At 54.7% G+C, this 15,071-nt stretch overlaps 1 protein-coding gene across 5 annotated transcripts in view; it reads left to right on the forward strand.

The window, feature by feature from the left end:
• URB1 (URB1 ribosome biogenesis factor) overlaps positions 1-15,071 on the forward strand; it is a 79,752-nt gene that overhangs the window by 2,920 nt on the left and 61,761 nt on the right. For all 5 annotated transcript variants that reach the window (XR_011387734.2, XR_011387733.2, XR_016232283.1 and 2 more), the window contains exons 2-8: positions 2,813-2,952; positions 3,543-3,694; positions 4,514-4,646; positions 9,633-9,729; positions 11,884-11,969; positions 13,208-13,333; positions 14,327-14,451. Coding sequence is in view for 2 of the 5 variants with exons in the window: in XM_070071878.2 (XP_069927979.2) it covers positions 2,813-2,952; positions 3,543-3,694; positions 4,514-4,646; positions 9,633-9,729; positions 11,884-11,969; positions 13,208-13,333; positions 14,327-14,451 (859 nt within the window). In the remaining 3 variants the exon portion in view is untranslated. The remainder of the gene's footprint in view (positions 1-2,812; positions 2,953-3,542; positions 3,695-4,513; positions 4,647-9,632; positions 9,730-11,883; positions 11,970-13,207; positions 13,334-14,326; positions 14,452-15,071) is intronic.

Genomic DNA, 15,071 nt, shown 5'->3' on the forward strand with positions numbered 1-15,071 from the left:
ATCCTCATCCTCGTTCTAGCCTGGGTGCCGTCAGTCCCTGCTGGGCCTGTGGCTGGGGCTGCCCGGGTCGTTCTCCCTTTCCTACTCTTGTGCCCTCTACGTGCAGCAGTGGGATGAGCTTTCCTTTTTAATATTGTATATTTATTTATTAAAGGAGTTACAGAGAGACAGAAAGAGATGGTTCTTCCATCTGCTGGTGTACTCCCAAATGGCTGCAGTGGCCAGGGCTGGGCCAGGCTGAAGCCAGGAGCTTCTGGGTCTCCCACATGGCTGCAGGGGTCCAAGCACTTGGGTCATCTTCCGTTGCTCTCCTAGCGGGGAAGTGGGACAGCTGGAACTCGAACCAGCACCCACGTGGGATGCCGGTGTTGCAGGTGGCGGCTTTATGCCACAACGCTGCCCCCCCCCCTGAGCTTTTAAAACTTCTGATCTGATCATTTCACTTCTCTCATGACAACCTCCAGGGATGTCCCAGGGTCTTTAGGATAAAATACAAGGTCATTACTATACCTCGCTTTGTCTCAGATCACCCTCCCCACTTGTTCACCTACTGGGCCCCGCCCTCTGCACCCTCCAGTTTTGGGCCTTGGCAGATCCTTGGCCTGCAGCCCTCCGACTCGTTCTTACTCTTAGCATTGTCGGTTTCAGTGTTCTGTAGGGAAAACCTCCCCCCTCCGGTGTAAATCTTGCTCCCCAGTTAAAACCACATCCCATGCACCCCTGAGTCGTGCTTCCTAGCCCTCTTCCTGCACTGTGCCGTCCCTGTCTATTGCAGAGGTTGTGGTGAGTGCCTCATAAATATTCATAAGTAATATTCATAAGTAAGTACTACGTGGGTGGAGGCCTTGCCAGTTTGTTCAGCAGCACATCCCAGCCACCCCTCAGGGAGTGGTGCATACAGAGAGAGGACAGGTGCACTGGGCCAGCAGTCCCCGCCTGCTGTACCTGGACTGCCCAGAGTTAAGTGAGAGTGTGGCACATGAGTCCTGGAAGAGAAACAGCACTGACTACCCTCTGCATTAGCAACCCTGGCTCTCCCCGGTGTTCTGCTTTCTTGAAGGAGGCAGTGGGGTCTTGTGAGTGCTCAGGTGCCGCACAGCTACCCGGCCGGAGCAGCCTCACCCCTGCTCATGAGCTGGAGGCAGCAGTGGAGTCTGGCCCCAGAGCCTTGAGCCTGCCGCACCACAAGCACAGGTGCTTGGTGGGTGTTTAGGGGGTGAGTACAGCTGCTGGGGAGTGCCGCACTACAGCCTACGTGGTGATTGCACTGGGGCCGGGCTGGGGCACAGCGGGTTAAAGCCCCAGCCTGCAGCACTGGCATCCCAAGTGGGCGCCAGTTCGAGTCCCGGCTGCTCCACTTCCAGTCCAGCTCCCTGCTAATGCGCCTGGGAAAGCAGCAGAGGATGGCCCGAGTCCTTGGACCTATGTACCCATGTGGGAGACCTGGAAGAAGCCCTGGCTCCTGACTTCAGATCAGCTCAGCTGCTCTCTGTCTCTACTGCTCTCTGTAACTCTGCCTTTCAAATAAATAAAATAAATCTTTCTTTAAAAAAAAATTAAAAAGACCTTTGCAGGCCAGCAGAGGGCTGAATGACCTGATAGACGCTGCTGCCGCTGAGGACAGCCAGGGCCCTTTCTGAGGGTTCGCTCTGTGCTAGGCGCGAGGCTGAGGTGCGTTCCGTGGGAGCTCTGCGCTGTGTGCTCCCGTGGGCCCTGGGAAGTAGGTCCCGTCATGGCTCTCGTTTCTCAGGTGTGGTGATGAAACTCGGACTGCAGTGACTCGCTCACCTCCCCAGAGCTCACAGGCGCATGGCCAGGCCACCGCTCCAGAGTTTACGTTCTTGCCTGCTATGTTCTTAGTGTTAAATCCTGCTTGTGGCCCCAGAAGTCTCCAAATTCAGCCCTACGTGTGTGGAACTGGGTCAGCTGGCGGGCCTGGTGCCGACAGTGGGCCAGGCCCCACTCGGACACCACGCGCCCTCTCCCCCCCGCCCCCGAGCCCCAGGGATCAATTCCATGAGCGTGAAGGGGTGCTCCGTGGGCTCCAGAGCCAGGCTGCTTCTGTTGTGCCACTTCCTGGCTGTGTCGCCCTGCACAAGGGCCTCAGTTTTCTCATCTGTAAAATGGAAGGAAATGCTAGTGCCGAGGGCGGTGGGTCACGGTGAGACCTAACTGATAGAGTACAGGTAAGGCTTGTGGTAGTGCTTCATTACCTTGCTGTGAGCCCATTTTATGGCTTCAGGAAGGCAAGCTGAGGGGCGGGGAGCGTCCAGAGGAGTAACTGCAGGAGCCAGGAGCAAGCCCGTGAGTGTGGGCGGGCGGTTTGCTCTGTTCCTCTCCTGCGTCGTCTTTCCTGGGTGTCTTGATAACGTCCCTGTGGGTTCATCTGCTCGGTTGGCCGTAACAGAGTGCCACAGCCTGGGTGGCGTATACATCAGAGATGGTCGTCTCCCGGTTCTGAAGGTGGCAGGGCTAAGCCAGGGCCCCGGTAGGGGGCTCTCTTCCCGGCTTGCTTACGGCTGCCTTGTTTCCCTGTTCCCACACAGTTCTGTCGTCTCCCTCCCCTCCTTAAGAGGACCCCAGACCTGCTGGATTGGCCCCACCCTCAGTGACTGCGATCACCCCCCAAAGGCCCTGTCTCCATGCCGTCTCTGGGGGTTAAGGCGTCAGCGTGTGCACGTGGAGGGTGGGGGCAGCCGGGTCTGCAGCACTCACCGCTGCTGCTCCGTGTGGGGGCCCAGGGGCCGTCGTGGCCGGGACGGTGTCGGGGGAGGCTGCGCTCGTTCACGATTGGACACAACTCTCATTTCAGCCTTGGAGGCGTTCGTGTCCACTGCCAGGAAGCTGCCGAGCGAGGACATGTATGATGTGGTGGAAGGGTACATAAAGATCTCCGTCGAGTGCGCCGAGGTCTTCCAGCTCCTGAGTGGGGAGAAGCGGCCCGAAAGTGAAGTACGTGGGCCCTGCCCGCCTGGCGAGCGTGTGGGGGTGCTGGACAGCCCCAGCTTCCTCAGACCACCACGCTTTGTGCCTGTGCCCCGGGCCGCGTTCAGCCCTGCCTTCGTGGTCCCTGAAACACAGCCTTGTTAGCACCCGGCGAATGGTGGAGCAAAGGGTCTCAATCAAAACGCGCTTGGTTTTAGCACGGTGGACACAGACTGAGAACACAGGTTGCATTATCTCCTGAACACGTGAGGACCTGTTGAGACGTGGGAGTGAGCGCTGTAACTGAATGGCCTCGAGCTGTGGGCCCGCTGCTCGGTGTCTCTTTCCTCTTTGGGTTCAGGTTGTGCGGCTGTACGCCGGCTATCGTCTGCTTGGCTAGACTGGGGGGGCAGAGCTGAGGGCTTTGGTCTTGGTGGGTTGGCCTGCTAGGCCGGCACCCCCCAGCTTCCTTGCCTCGGCCCAGGGTCTGGGGAGGCCTCATCCCGCAGGTTGGGGGTTTTGAGCCCGCAGTGACCATGGCCAACACCGAGGAGCATTTCTGTGCGGGAGGAACGGGGATGCAGTGGTTCACACGCGACTGAGTCCTGCCTTTGCAGATGCTGCTAATATTTCAAGTTTTGGAAGCCATCCTGCTGAGGACAGCCAGCGATCTGTCGCATTTTCACGTCGCGGGCACCCACATCGTGAAGAAGCTGCTGAACAACCACATGAAGCTCATCTGTGAGTCCCTGTACGCCTCGGGGTACAGGTGAGCCGCCGCGCGCCTGCGCCTGGCAAGGACCGGCTTTGGGTTTGCTCTCGGCAGGAGTGTTTGACGTTGGCCTTCGCCCATGAGGGACAGCTGAGCTGTTAGCAGGGCTTCTGGGCCGTGTCTCTGCCCCCCTTCCTCTGAGAGCAGCCCCTGCCATCAGTGCCCTAGGAAAACCCCAGCAAGCTTGCCCCGCTCATGTCCTCCTGCCTTGGAGGCTCGCCTCTCGGCGCGGGGTTCTCTGTGCCCTGGGACTGTGCAGGGGTGTCACTGGGCAAGACGTCCGACGACCACACTGCCTCCCACAGCACTTGTACCGTCCCCTCTGTCCCTTCAGCCTGCTCTGTGTTTCTCCCAGAGATGGCCATCCGTCTGCACAGAACATTCTCTGTCTGTTGATGAGGATGTGGGGTGCACACGGCCAGGCCCTCACCTGTCTTTCGGGATGGCGCCTCCCCAGGCCCTAGCCCCGTGCCTCAGCTGTCGCAGGTACCTGCAGACAGAGAGGGCGCCAAGAGCTCACTTTTGGAGAAAATGAGGAGGTTTGTGAGGCACTGTGAGGAGGTCTCCCTCAGTGCCCTGCACATGCCGGAACTGAGTTGGGACCCCTCGGCCACACGCTGGTTTCCTCCAGGGACCCGTTCCCATCTTCGCATCTTGCATTCTGTGCTCTTGTTTTGCTTTTATTAAAAACAGAGCACATCTGCGTGGCTCCTTCCTTCCGTTCTCTGCCCGGGGGAGAGCGGATCATGTGGTATGGCTGGCTCCCTGGCGAGCTGAGCTGCTCCTGACAGGCCTGCCGTCCTTGTCCCCGTGCAGGATGGCTCGAGCCTGCCTCAACATGATGGCCGCCATGGTGACCCAGGGTCCTGAAGCTGCCAGGGACGTCTGCGGCCATTTTGATTTGAATAAAAAGACCTTGTACACCCTGGTGACCAAGAGGGATTCAAAGGTGAGAGCCCCGTGTGTCTTGTTCCTCCCATGTCCCTTCCTCTGGCGGGTCCCAAGGTTTGTTTGTCTGCTTCTCTCACACCTTGGTCCCACCTAGGTGGGGCGGCGGCGTCTGTCCAGGAGGCAGAGGCTGATCCGGAGGGCTCTGGGGGCTTCTCTGGGGTTCAGAGGTGCAGCCTTCCTGGCGTGGGGATGACATGGCTTGTGAGTGTGTTCTCTGCGAAGTAACCAGAGAACCCCACACGCCTCTGACCCCGAGGCTGCCGTGTCCCAGCCCTCTGTGCTGTCCCGTCTCCCATGGCAGAAACCCTCGCAGCGCTGACCGGTGAGGCCGCCCCGGTGCCTGTGCTGTAGTGGGTGGGCCTGGGCCGTGCTGGATGGAAGCGGGGTGTGAGTGGTTGTTTTCAGGAGAATTGTGAACAAGATTCCTGGCAGCCGGAGAAGCTGCATCCGGGTTTGGGGAGGCTTGGGGAAAAGTACAGTTGGAGACCGCCCGTGCCTGGGAAGGGCCCTGCTCCCCACGCACCTGCCAGCTCCAGGCTGTCAGAGCGCCCGTGCCGCTTGCCAGTTGGGCCCTGCGGGTACCCGGTGCTGCAGCCACACTCTCTCTCTGGGAATTGAGCTCTCTGGCCAGCTGAGAGACTGAGGTAGTGATGCGTAACACCCAGAGAAGCCTGTCCTGGCCACCTCTAGGGCAGATGTCCTGGTTCTTTGGCCTTAGCTGGCGTCAGGCTGGCCCAACTCCCTGGACCTCAGCCCTCCAGCCGTGCAAGTAGACTGAGGTGCCCGGGCCACGCAGAGGGCAGCCCCAGAGGGCCTTCCCTTCCTGGACTTCCATCCTGGGGCCAGGGCAGGTTATTTCGTCGCTCAGGGATCTGTAAAATGGGAGTTACTTCAAGATGGAAGCGTTTCTACCATCCTTTCTGGGTTCTTCCATATCAAATGTCTTAAACAGAAATGGTTTCTAGATATTAGACTTGTTTTTAAATACAGGGAATGTCAAGGATGTTAAAAAATGGAACAATACAAGGAGCACCCAGTGGTCCTGCCTCAGTCCCTACCCCCTTCTCTGTGTCTGGGGCAGTCTACACAGAGAGCCCAGAAGCGTTTCACTTTAAATATCTCGGCGTGTGTTCTGACCGTCTAAGATCTTTCACAGCTGTCGTCAGTTATCATACCTAACTCCATTAGTGAATTCCCAGTATCCTCTGACACCCAGTGTGGCCTCAGGTTTTCCTGATGATCTCAGAATGTCCAAGTCAGGATCCAGACAAGGTCCACACGTCGTGTTTGGCTGATAGGTTTCTTTCTTTCTTTCTTTTTTTTTTAAAGACTTATTTATTTGAAAGTCAGAGTTACACAGAGGAGAGGCAGAGAGAGAGAGGGAGAGATGGCCACAACGGCTGGAGCTGCTCCGATCTGAAGCCAGGAGCTTCTTCTGGGTCTCCCACGCAGGTGCAGGGGCCCAAGGACTTGGGCCATCTTCTACTGCTTTCCCAGGCCACAGCAGAGAGCTGGATCAGAAGGGAGCAGCCGGGACTAGAACTGGTGCCCATATGGGACGCCGGTGCTTCAGGCCAGGGTGTTCACCCACTGTGCCACAGCGCCAGCCCCCAAGGCCGATTTGTTTCTTAAACCTCTTCTGGGTCTTTTGAGTTTTTGTTTGTGTCCTGCCCCACCCAACCTCCCTTGCTTGTTTTCTTGCCATTTATTTGTAGAAGAGGCTGGTTAAGTTTTTTTCTTTTTTATGAGCGCATTTGAGCATTATGAAAGCCTCATGTACAAGAGGATGATGGGTGGACTCACCCGGCCAGAGAAAGCGTTGTTAAAATCCTGTGCCAGAGAGCAGTTTTGCCAAATATATTTTGGTCTATTTTAGACAGCGTTTTGCAAAACAAGCCTTAAAGGGCTCAGGACGTCTTCTTCCTGGGCTGATCACCCTGTGAGGTCACACAGGAGGAATGAGGAGTAGGCACGGGGCCTGCTTTTGCTGGGAGTGGGATCCTGTTTTTTGTTTTTAAAGATTTATTTATTTATTTGAAAGGCAGAGTTAGAAGGAGATATAGAGAAGGATATTGCACCTGCCGGTTCACTCCCCAGATGGCTGCAATCGCTGGGCCTGGGCCATGCCGAAGCCAGGAATTCCATCTGGGTCTCCCACACCAGTGGCAGGGGCCAAGACACTTGGGCCATTTCCCGCTGCCTTCCTGGGTGCATTAGCAGGGAGCCGCATGGGACGTGGAGCAGCGGGGCCTCCACCTGGCACTCGTACTGGATGCTGTCGTCACAGGAGACAGCTTAACCCCCCGCACCGCGGTGCTGGCCCCGGGGAGTGGGGTGCTTTGGATGGAGGAGTGTGCAGCTGTGTGGATGCCCTGGCCAGGGCCAGCGTGGAGCGGGCAGGTGTGTGGCAGGGATGCTGCCCCTTCCTTCACAGGGTCAGGACAGTGAAATCGGGGTGTCTGGTATTTACAAGATGGAAGTCAGCAGCTGAGAACCAAATTCCTTTGCAATTAGAAGTTGATTGCTGGATGACCCGCCAGAGTCTAGTCCAACTCTGCTGTGTACGAGCAGGATAGAAAGATCTAGAACAGGAGAAGTTGGGACCAGCATTCCAGGGCCCTGGTTTCACGTACTGTTGCTTCAGCAGGAAGTCAGACCATTGTGGGGAGCAGATGCAGCCCGATTGAATCCCGCCAGGCATGCGTTGTGCCGGCAGTCAGTTGCTACACAGGGCGTAGGTAGACCAGGCCAAGCAGTGACTGCGTTTGGATCCGTGCCGTCTTTATTTGAACAGTGAGACATCCAGGTAGCTTGGGAGCGGCAGGACAAGGACAGAATCCTAGTCACTGCATCCTCGCTCAGCCCCAGTTGTGGGGTCGTGCATGTGCTGGGTGTTTTATAAATTGGTGAGTAACACTTGGCGGCGTTGGGAGCTGCAGCTGGTTCTCGGCTCTAGTTATCACCAAACCCTAGCTCTGCACTGTGAGGAGGCCCGCAGACCCGTCCCCAGAACAGGGAGGGTCGTTGAAGCTCTCAGTATATTTGTAACAGGCTGGCATTGGTCAAAGAAGGGCTCGCTGAAATACCACGTGACACGGGCAGACACAGGCCCAGGAAATGAGTGTGCGTGACACGGGCAGACACAGGCCCAGGGAATGAGTGTGCGTGACACGGGCAGACACAGGCCCAGGAAGTGAGTGTGCGTGACACGGGCAGACACAGGCCCAGGAAATGAGTGTGCATGACACAGGCAAACACAGGCCCAGGAAATGAGTGTGAGTGACACAGGCAGACACAGGCCCAGGAAGTGATGCGTGTGCGAGGCCTTGATCCCAGCTGAGGCAGCGGGGGTGGGTATCCTCGCCTTTTCCGAAAGCAGCCCTTTCCCCCGTAAACCAGGAAGGCACCGGGGAGATCCTTACACGGAGACCCAGCTGGTGCCGTGTTGAGAGGAGGTGACGTGGACGAGCCAAGGCTGTGAGAAGCAGAGCTGCTGTGAGGCCCACACGTGGTAGTGGGGTTTTGTGCAGTCTTATGACCCCAGTTCTGGGCCATAGCTGCTGCGTGCCTCCGAGCGAGGTTTTTCTTTCTAAGATTTATTTATTTATTTAAATTCATCTGAAAGGTGGAGAGAGGGAAGGAGGAAGGCATCTTCAACCTGCTGCTTCACTCCCCAGATGCCCACAACAGCTGGGGCTGCGCCAGGCTGCTGGGAGCAAGGGGCTCCATCTGGGTCTCCCAGTGGGTGCAGGGACCCAGCTCCTGAAGCCATCATCTGCTGCCTCCCAGCACGTTAGCAGGAAGCCGAGTAGGAAGTGAAGTAGCTGAGACTTGGACCAGGTGCTGGTATGGGATGTGGGAGTCCCAAGCAGTGGCTCAAACACTGTGCCACAGGGCCTACCCTCTGAGTGAGTTTTTAAAGCCTCAGTTTCCTCATCTGTAAAGTGGGTGCGGTAAGCATCTCTTCTTCAGGTTGTCCTGAGGACTAAATGGGGTAGCGTTGAGAATAGTGCCTAGCACACAGTCCACACTCAGTGGTTGTCATCGTCATCACCACTGCTGCCACTGGCAAGGGGGGCAGGGCCGTCTGCAAGGCAGGGCTGCTCCTCAATCTTCCCAGGCGTCCAGGACAGTCCTTGTCTGTGCTGCTGACTTGTCCTTGGCAGTGCATTAAGGCGCCATTGGAATGACTGCGGGGAGGGAGTGGCTTTGCTTTCGGCAGTGGAGGACCTGAGCGCACACGTTAGCCCTGACCACTTGGGTCCCTCAGATGTGGAACGAGGTGTGCCGACATGGGGCATGTCCTAGCGGAGCCAGGAGGGAAAACGCACCCGTGGCCCTCACGACTTCCCCAGAAGCGTTAGCCGCTGGGCTCTGCCTTTGGGCCCTGGCCAGGGGTGCGCCCCGTCCGGTGCCGCGGCTGAAGCCCGCAGGACAGCGCAGGCTGCCAGCCTGGGAAGGCTCTGCAGTGTTTGCAGCCCCGCAGCATCTGTGCCCTGGTCTCTGGGGTGAGTGATGAGTGATTTCTGATGTCCGACACAGGCTGCACGTCCCCACTGGTGTCTCAGCAGGAGCAGCACAACGCCTCCCTTCTCCCTGGATTTTCAAAAACAGATGCTTCCCATCGGCAAGTGAGAGGAGATGGGTCCAAGCAGTCTTGTGTCCTGCACCGGTGTGGCCCGGGAGCTAAAGGAACTTATGTGGTCTACTCAGGACACAACTGGTTATATGCAAGTTATATATTGAGAGCAAGGCTCGAAAGAGAAGGAAGGTGGAGAGAATTGTGGGGAAAGATGAAGGGAAACCCTCCACCTCCCGGAAAGGCCGAGCAGTGGCTTTGGGCTTCCACCCCCGATGGCTGGGCCAGGACCAGGAGGCTGGTGGTGCCACGGCTGGAGACGGGAGTGCGCGTGCCGGTTGCACTGTTGTCTCCTTCGGCCCTGCGTGAACTCTGCGTGTGACATGTGGTCTCTTTGGTCCTCAGGGAGTGCCCGACGTCCGGCTGGCCTACATCCAGTTTGCTCTGTCCTTCTTGATTGCTGGTGACGACAGCACCATAGTGCAGGTGCTGGAGCTGAAAGGTACGTGTCCCTGTGTCCCTCAGAAAGCCCGCTCGTCACCGCTCTCCAAGATCCGCTGCCCACCGTTCTTCCCGGTGACCAGAGGCCGCAGCCTCTTTCACAGGCTGAGAACGCGTGTGCGTGTGGCCAGGCAGCGGTGGTGCAGGTTTGACCCCACGGGTCAGAATGAACACAGGTGTTCCTGTCTGCCATCTGGATGCCCAGCGAGCCCCTCACCAGGACAAGTGCCAGCCTCAGGGAGGCAAACTGGGGTGAACAGAGGCGGCCCAGCTGCCTGGCCTTCCATGGCTAGTGTGTTGTAAAATACGGCTTCACCGCCTCGGTGGCTGTGCCATGTGGTGCCAGAAGGTCTGTCACTGGGCTCCAGGGAGTTCCAGCCTGGCCGCCTTCTGGGGCCGTCTCCAGAGAGAGAGGCTTAGCGTCGTGTGACCCATTAGGGCCACTTGCATTTGGGCGGGAGGTTCAGGAGCTTGGTGAGTGGCAGCCCCTGCCTTGGCATGGGACAATTGCTCAGCAAGATCCCCGCAGTTACGCTCAGAACTCTGGGAGTTGGAGGAGGAGGCGCGTGGTGCCGTGGCCTAGTGTGGTCAGCTGTCCACTCCGAAGGAGGCAGGGGTCTGAGCTTCCTCCGGGACGTGAGGGTGCAGGTGCAGGGCCCCTGTGTGTGGTCCGCCTGGCCTGGGAGTAGTTCTGGGGAGGAGACACAGCAGACAGTGTTTCCACTGTGTGTTGCCAGGAACCCAGGGTAGGACATCCGGCTGCTGCCGGGGCTGGAGGTTTCCTCGCAGCTCCCCGGGCCCTCTCAGCCCTGCGGCCTGGCCTGCTGCTGAAGGACAGTGAGCTCTCGTTTACACTGCCGAAGGGGCAGCACGTCCGGCAGTGCGGGCTTTCTGCGTCAAAACCCCTAGGCTGTTTGAGCAGCAGTCCCACGTCTGGTCCTTGTACTAAGGAAAGAATTAAGAGTGTGCGAAGAGGTTTTGTTAGGGAAGATTTGTTTTTTGTGTGTGTGTGTTTTTTTTTTTTTTTTTTTTTTTTTTCATGTTCGCTGAAAATTGGGCTCCTAACTGTCTACCAGTAAGGGATTAGTTGAGCAAACTGAGCGCCAGCCATAAGAGGACAGTGCAGCTGTGGGCATGTCGCTGCTGGCATCCGGGTTTCCTTGTGATGCGTGATTGGCGTAGCCTCGGCTGCCAGCTGCAGAAGGGTGATCCCTTCTCACTGGAGGTTGAGGGGAGTGGCATGGCTGCGTCAGAGGCCTGGTAGTTCTCTCACAGGGCAGCAGGGCCCACCTCTGCATCGTGGCAGGATGGCTGACTTTGAATTTTATTCTTTTGCTTTGGTATTTCCTGATTTTCTTTCTTTTTAAGAATTATTTTCTTTATTGGAAAGGCAGAGTTGCAGAGAGAGAGGGAGAGACAGAGAGAGAGGTCTTTCTTCTCCTAAATGGCTGCAATGGCTAGGACTGGGCCAGGCCGAAGCCGGGAGCTGGGAGCTTCTTCTAGAACTTTGATGTGGGTGCAGGGGCCCAGGCACTTGGGCCGTCTTCCACTGTTTTCCCAGGTGCATCAGCAGGAAGCTGGATGGGAAGTGGAGCAGCCGGGACTTGAAACAGTGACCACATGGGATGCCGGTGCTGCAGGTGGCAGCTTAACCTGCTACGCCACAATGCCGGCCCTCTGATTTTCTTTTTCTAAGAATAAGAAATTTGCTTTTGTAGAAATTATGTGAAGCCTCTAAAGATGTGCAGACCAAGTAACACTGGATGTTACGTCTCAGATGCTTCAGCCTGGGGCCGCCGTGTGCTAGAGGGACACAGCACCGCATTCTGGTGGCCGTCTCCCCCGGGTCGGAAGGTACACAGAGCAAGCCAGAGCAAACCAAGTCACACAGAAGTCGCTCCTACCATGAGCAAACTCCATAGCAATAGAGCTTTAGAAAGCTGTTACAACACACATTCTCCTTCAATCAGTATTGATTTTGCTTCATGCTTAAGTACTTTTGGTTTACTTTGTCAGGAAAGGGGTAATTATTATGCCTTGAACTTGTATAATTGAAACTGAAAAAAAGACGTTGCTTGCTAAATAGTAACATTCTCCCATCTGTTCTGTTTTCAAAATATTTCTGAGTTTAATGCTTTGAACCTTTTATTTTCAGAGTTTATTCCTTGCATTTTTAGCTCAGGCATAAAGGAAGATAGGATTTCTACCATCAATATTTTGTTGTCCACAATGAAAACAAAGGTACGTGTTTGGTAAGCAGCATTTCTGTTACTCACTTCTCCTTGTCAGTGAAGAGCCCCTGGCGTCCTATGGGACTCTAGAGCCACGACACTGTCTGTGGGTTATGGTTGTGTGAGTTGAGCGGGAAGCCGTTTCTTACGCCCAGGCTTGCTCGGGGTGGTGAGCAAAGCCTGGGCCCGGGAGGCTGAAGACTGGCGGCTGCTTCCATCCCAGCAACAGCGATAAAAGCGCTGGTTGACGTTGCGCAGTTGCCCAGTGGGGTGACTGGGAGCTGTAAGTTACAAATACTTCTTCTTCCTTGTCACACCTAGCAAAATGTCATTTTCCATATTTCATAGAAACTTAAATTTTGCTGAAAGGGCCACTGACTTGAATACAGAAGCACCTGAAGTGATCAGTTAGAAACCTTCCTGCAGTAAAGTTGTTGGAAGTCCACCAGAAGCGTGTTTTCCTGTTCAGGGGACTTTTTTAAAGATTTATTTTATTTATTTGAAAGAGTTACAGAGAGAGGTAGAGACAGCTCTTCCATCTGCTGGTTCACTCCCCAGGTGGCCACAACGGAAGGAGCTGTGCCAATCCGAAGCCAGGAGCCAGGAGCTTTTTCCCGGCTCCCACGTGGGTGCAGGGGCCCAAGGACTTGGGCCATCTTCTACTGCTTTCCCAGGCCACAGCAGAGAGCTGGATCGGAAGAGAAGCAGCCGGGACTAGGACCGGCGCCCATATGGGATGCTGGCACCGCAGGTGGAGGATTAACCTACTGCGCCTCAGCACTGGCCCTAGGCTAATTTTTAAGTCGATAATTTTGTATGGCCTGCAAATGATGTTATATGTATCCAATGGCCTTTGGCAGAAAAAAAAAAAGATTACCCACCCCCCTTGTTCTAAAGGAATATTTAATGATATGGAAAAAGCAGCTTCTACTGCATAAGGAGACACACAACCATATATAAATATAATCTAAGGTAATAAGAGATAAGCAGTGTATATATACATTTATATATGTATATGAACACCCACATACACACACACACACACACACACAGGAGACTGAAAAGAAATAGATCAAAATGGAACATGGATATCCTGAGCTTGGGAATGGGAATGTTGGTGGATTTTATATTTGTATTTTCCTTTTTTTTTTAATCAAGCTTTCTGCCGTTGTCACATGTTGAATTTATAGGGCTGAAAACACAATACATGTTATTTGAAGGGTAACTGAGTTTTATCATTGCTTTCAGGTAGTTCACAGTAAAAGTATCACAAAGACCCAGAAGGTGCATTTCTTTACCGCACAGCTGTTGAGCCACATAGCGTCTCTCTACGCCTGGAACGGGATTGTTGACGTAAGCCCGGAGAACACAGAGGTGGGTGTCGCTTCTGGCTGTCAGTGGGCCTCGGCTCTGGGGTGCGACCCCCACAGCTGAGAGACTCAGAAACCTTGACAGCACGCTGCACTTCCAGAAAAACCAGCGCCCTCCTCGTGTGGACCGTCTCTTTCGGCTTATGGTTATGTGGTCGTATTTTTCTCTGCTATGTGCAATATGATTTTTTTTTTTAAATTATAGCACTAAGATTTTTGTTCTGCTCTCTGGGTTATCATGAGTGCAATCTGTATTTGTTTTCCTTTTTATTAATGGGAAAACGACTGGTCCCTGTGGTCGAGTGAGCAACATCTTGTCTTCGCTGGGATGCCTGCGCATAGCTTTGAGCATCAGCCAGGCTCCCTCTTCCTCTCACCTTGCCAGACCCCTGCCCTCGTTCCTGTGTAAAGCGTTTGGAGTTTCAGGTTTGCTTTTAACTGTCTGGGGGGACCCACGTGGCCTCATCCAGCTGGACATGCATAATTTATTTTGTAACGGTTAATTCAAGTGCCAAATTAAAACAGTTGCTTTCACATTGACCCAAGGCCAGCGGGTGTTTTAATTTTCCTCCTTTTCGTTTTCCTTGGGGCGTTTCTGAACGTGGACTTGGCCAGAGCAGTGACGGCTCCGACTTCCTGTTAACTCTGATAATTTACCTCTTGGGGACTCGCCTGTGTCCTCTTGTTTTGAACATGTTTCTGTATGCTCCATTACCAGGAAGCCTCAGGGGCTTAATAAAAACACTCCCAAATGGGGGATTTTATTTGCAAGAACAAGAGAAATTAAGTCATTTTTAAGCTTTTAAAAATTCAGGTTTAAACGTGCTCCTCTTTAGTGTTCTTTTGCCCTGGTTGGTATATCTGTGTTTTGATTTTTTTTTTCCTCTGTGTCTTGGACTGACACCAAGTGCTTAATATGTTTTTGAAGTTGCCCATTTTTATTCTGGAGCTATTGCAAAGGGCTGGGATTCAGTCTTTTTTTCTTAACCCCTTCTAGATGTCTGCTGAGGAGGCGGGGAAGGCCATGGTGCGGGAGCTGGTGCACAGCTTCCTGCTGGATCTGTGTTGTTCCCTCAAGCATGGCATTAACTTCTATGATGCGTCTTTGGGCACCTCTGGCAGGTGAGTGGGACGTAGCGAGTGTGAACCCTGGGGGGTTCCTTACATGTCGGCACGTACTTGCCTTCCTAGTGGAAACCGAGCACACGGTGGAGTTGTAGTAGGTTACAGCCAGAGTGGTGGATGTTACCGGTGGGAGACCCAGAGAACCCGTGTGCATTCCACGCCACCCGGGCGGAGATGGCACGGGAGCAGTTTATTTAGGCCGCAGAGGACACGCTGCCTCGCCCAGGGAGGGGCTGCACCTGTCTGCTTCGAGTCAGTGGCGTGGACCGAGTCAGAAAGAGGTGACTGCACCAGCCTTCCTCTGACAGGTGCTGGCAGGATTTCAGAATTGTGCTCTTGCATTTGATTTCTTATTTCTTAATTAGGATAATGTTTTCATCAGCAGGGAGATCAAATCCAAATCTGATGGTTTTGATTATATTTAGACTTTTTCTTTATAGTCACATAATACAGGGATACTTCCAGAAGTCTGTGGGAAAATGGCGTTAAGAGGTACACTGAGGGGCTGGTGTTGTGGTGCCAGCATCCCATATGGGCGCCAGTTCATGTTCCTACTGTTCCACTTGCGGTCCCGCTAATGCCCCTGGGGAAACAGTGGAAGATGGCCCAAGTGCTTG

Source organism: Oryctolagus cuniculus, chromosome 4 (genome assembly GCF_051225735.1).
Source record: "Oryctolagus cuniculus isolate XC-2025 breed Fujian yellow rabbit chromosome 4, ASM5122573v1, whole genome shotgun sequence".
Classification (NCBI taxonomy): Eukaryota; Metazoa; Chordata; class Mammalia; order Lagomorpha; family Leporidae; genus Oryctolagus; species Oryctolagus cuniculus.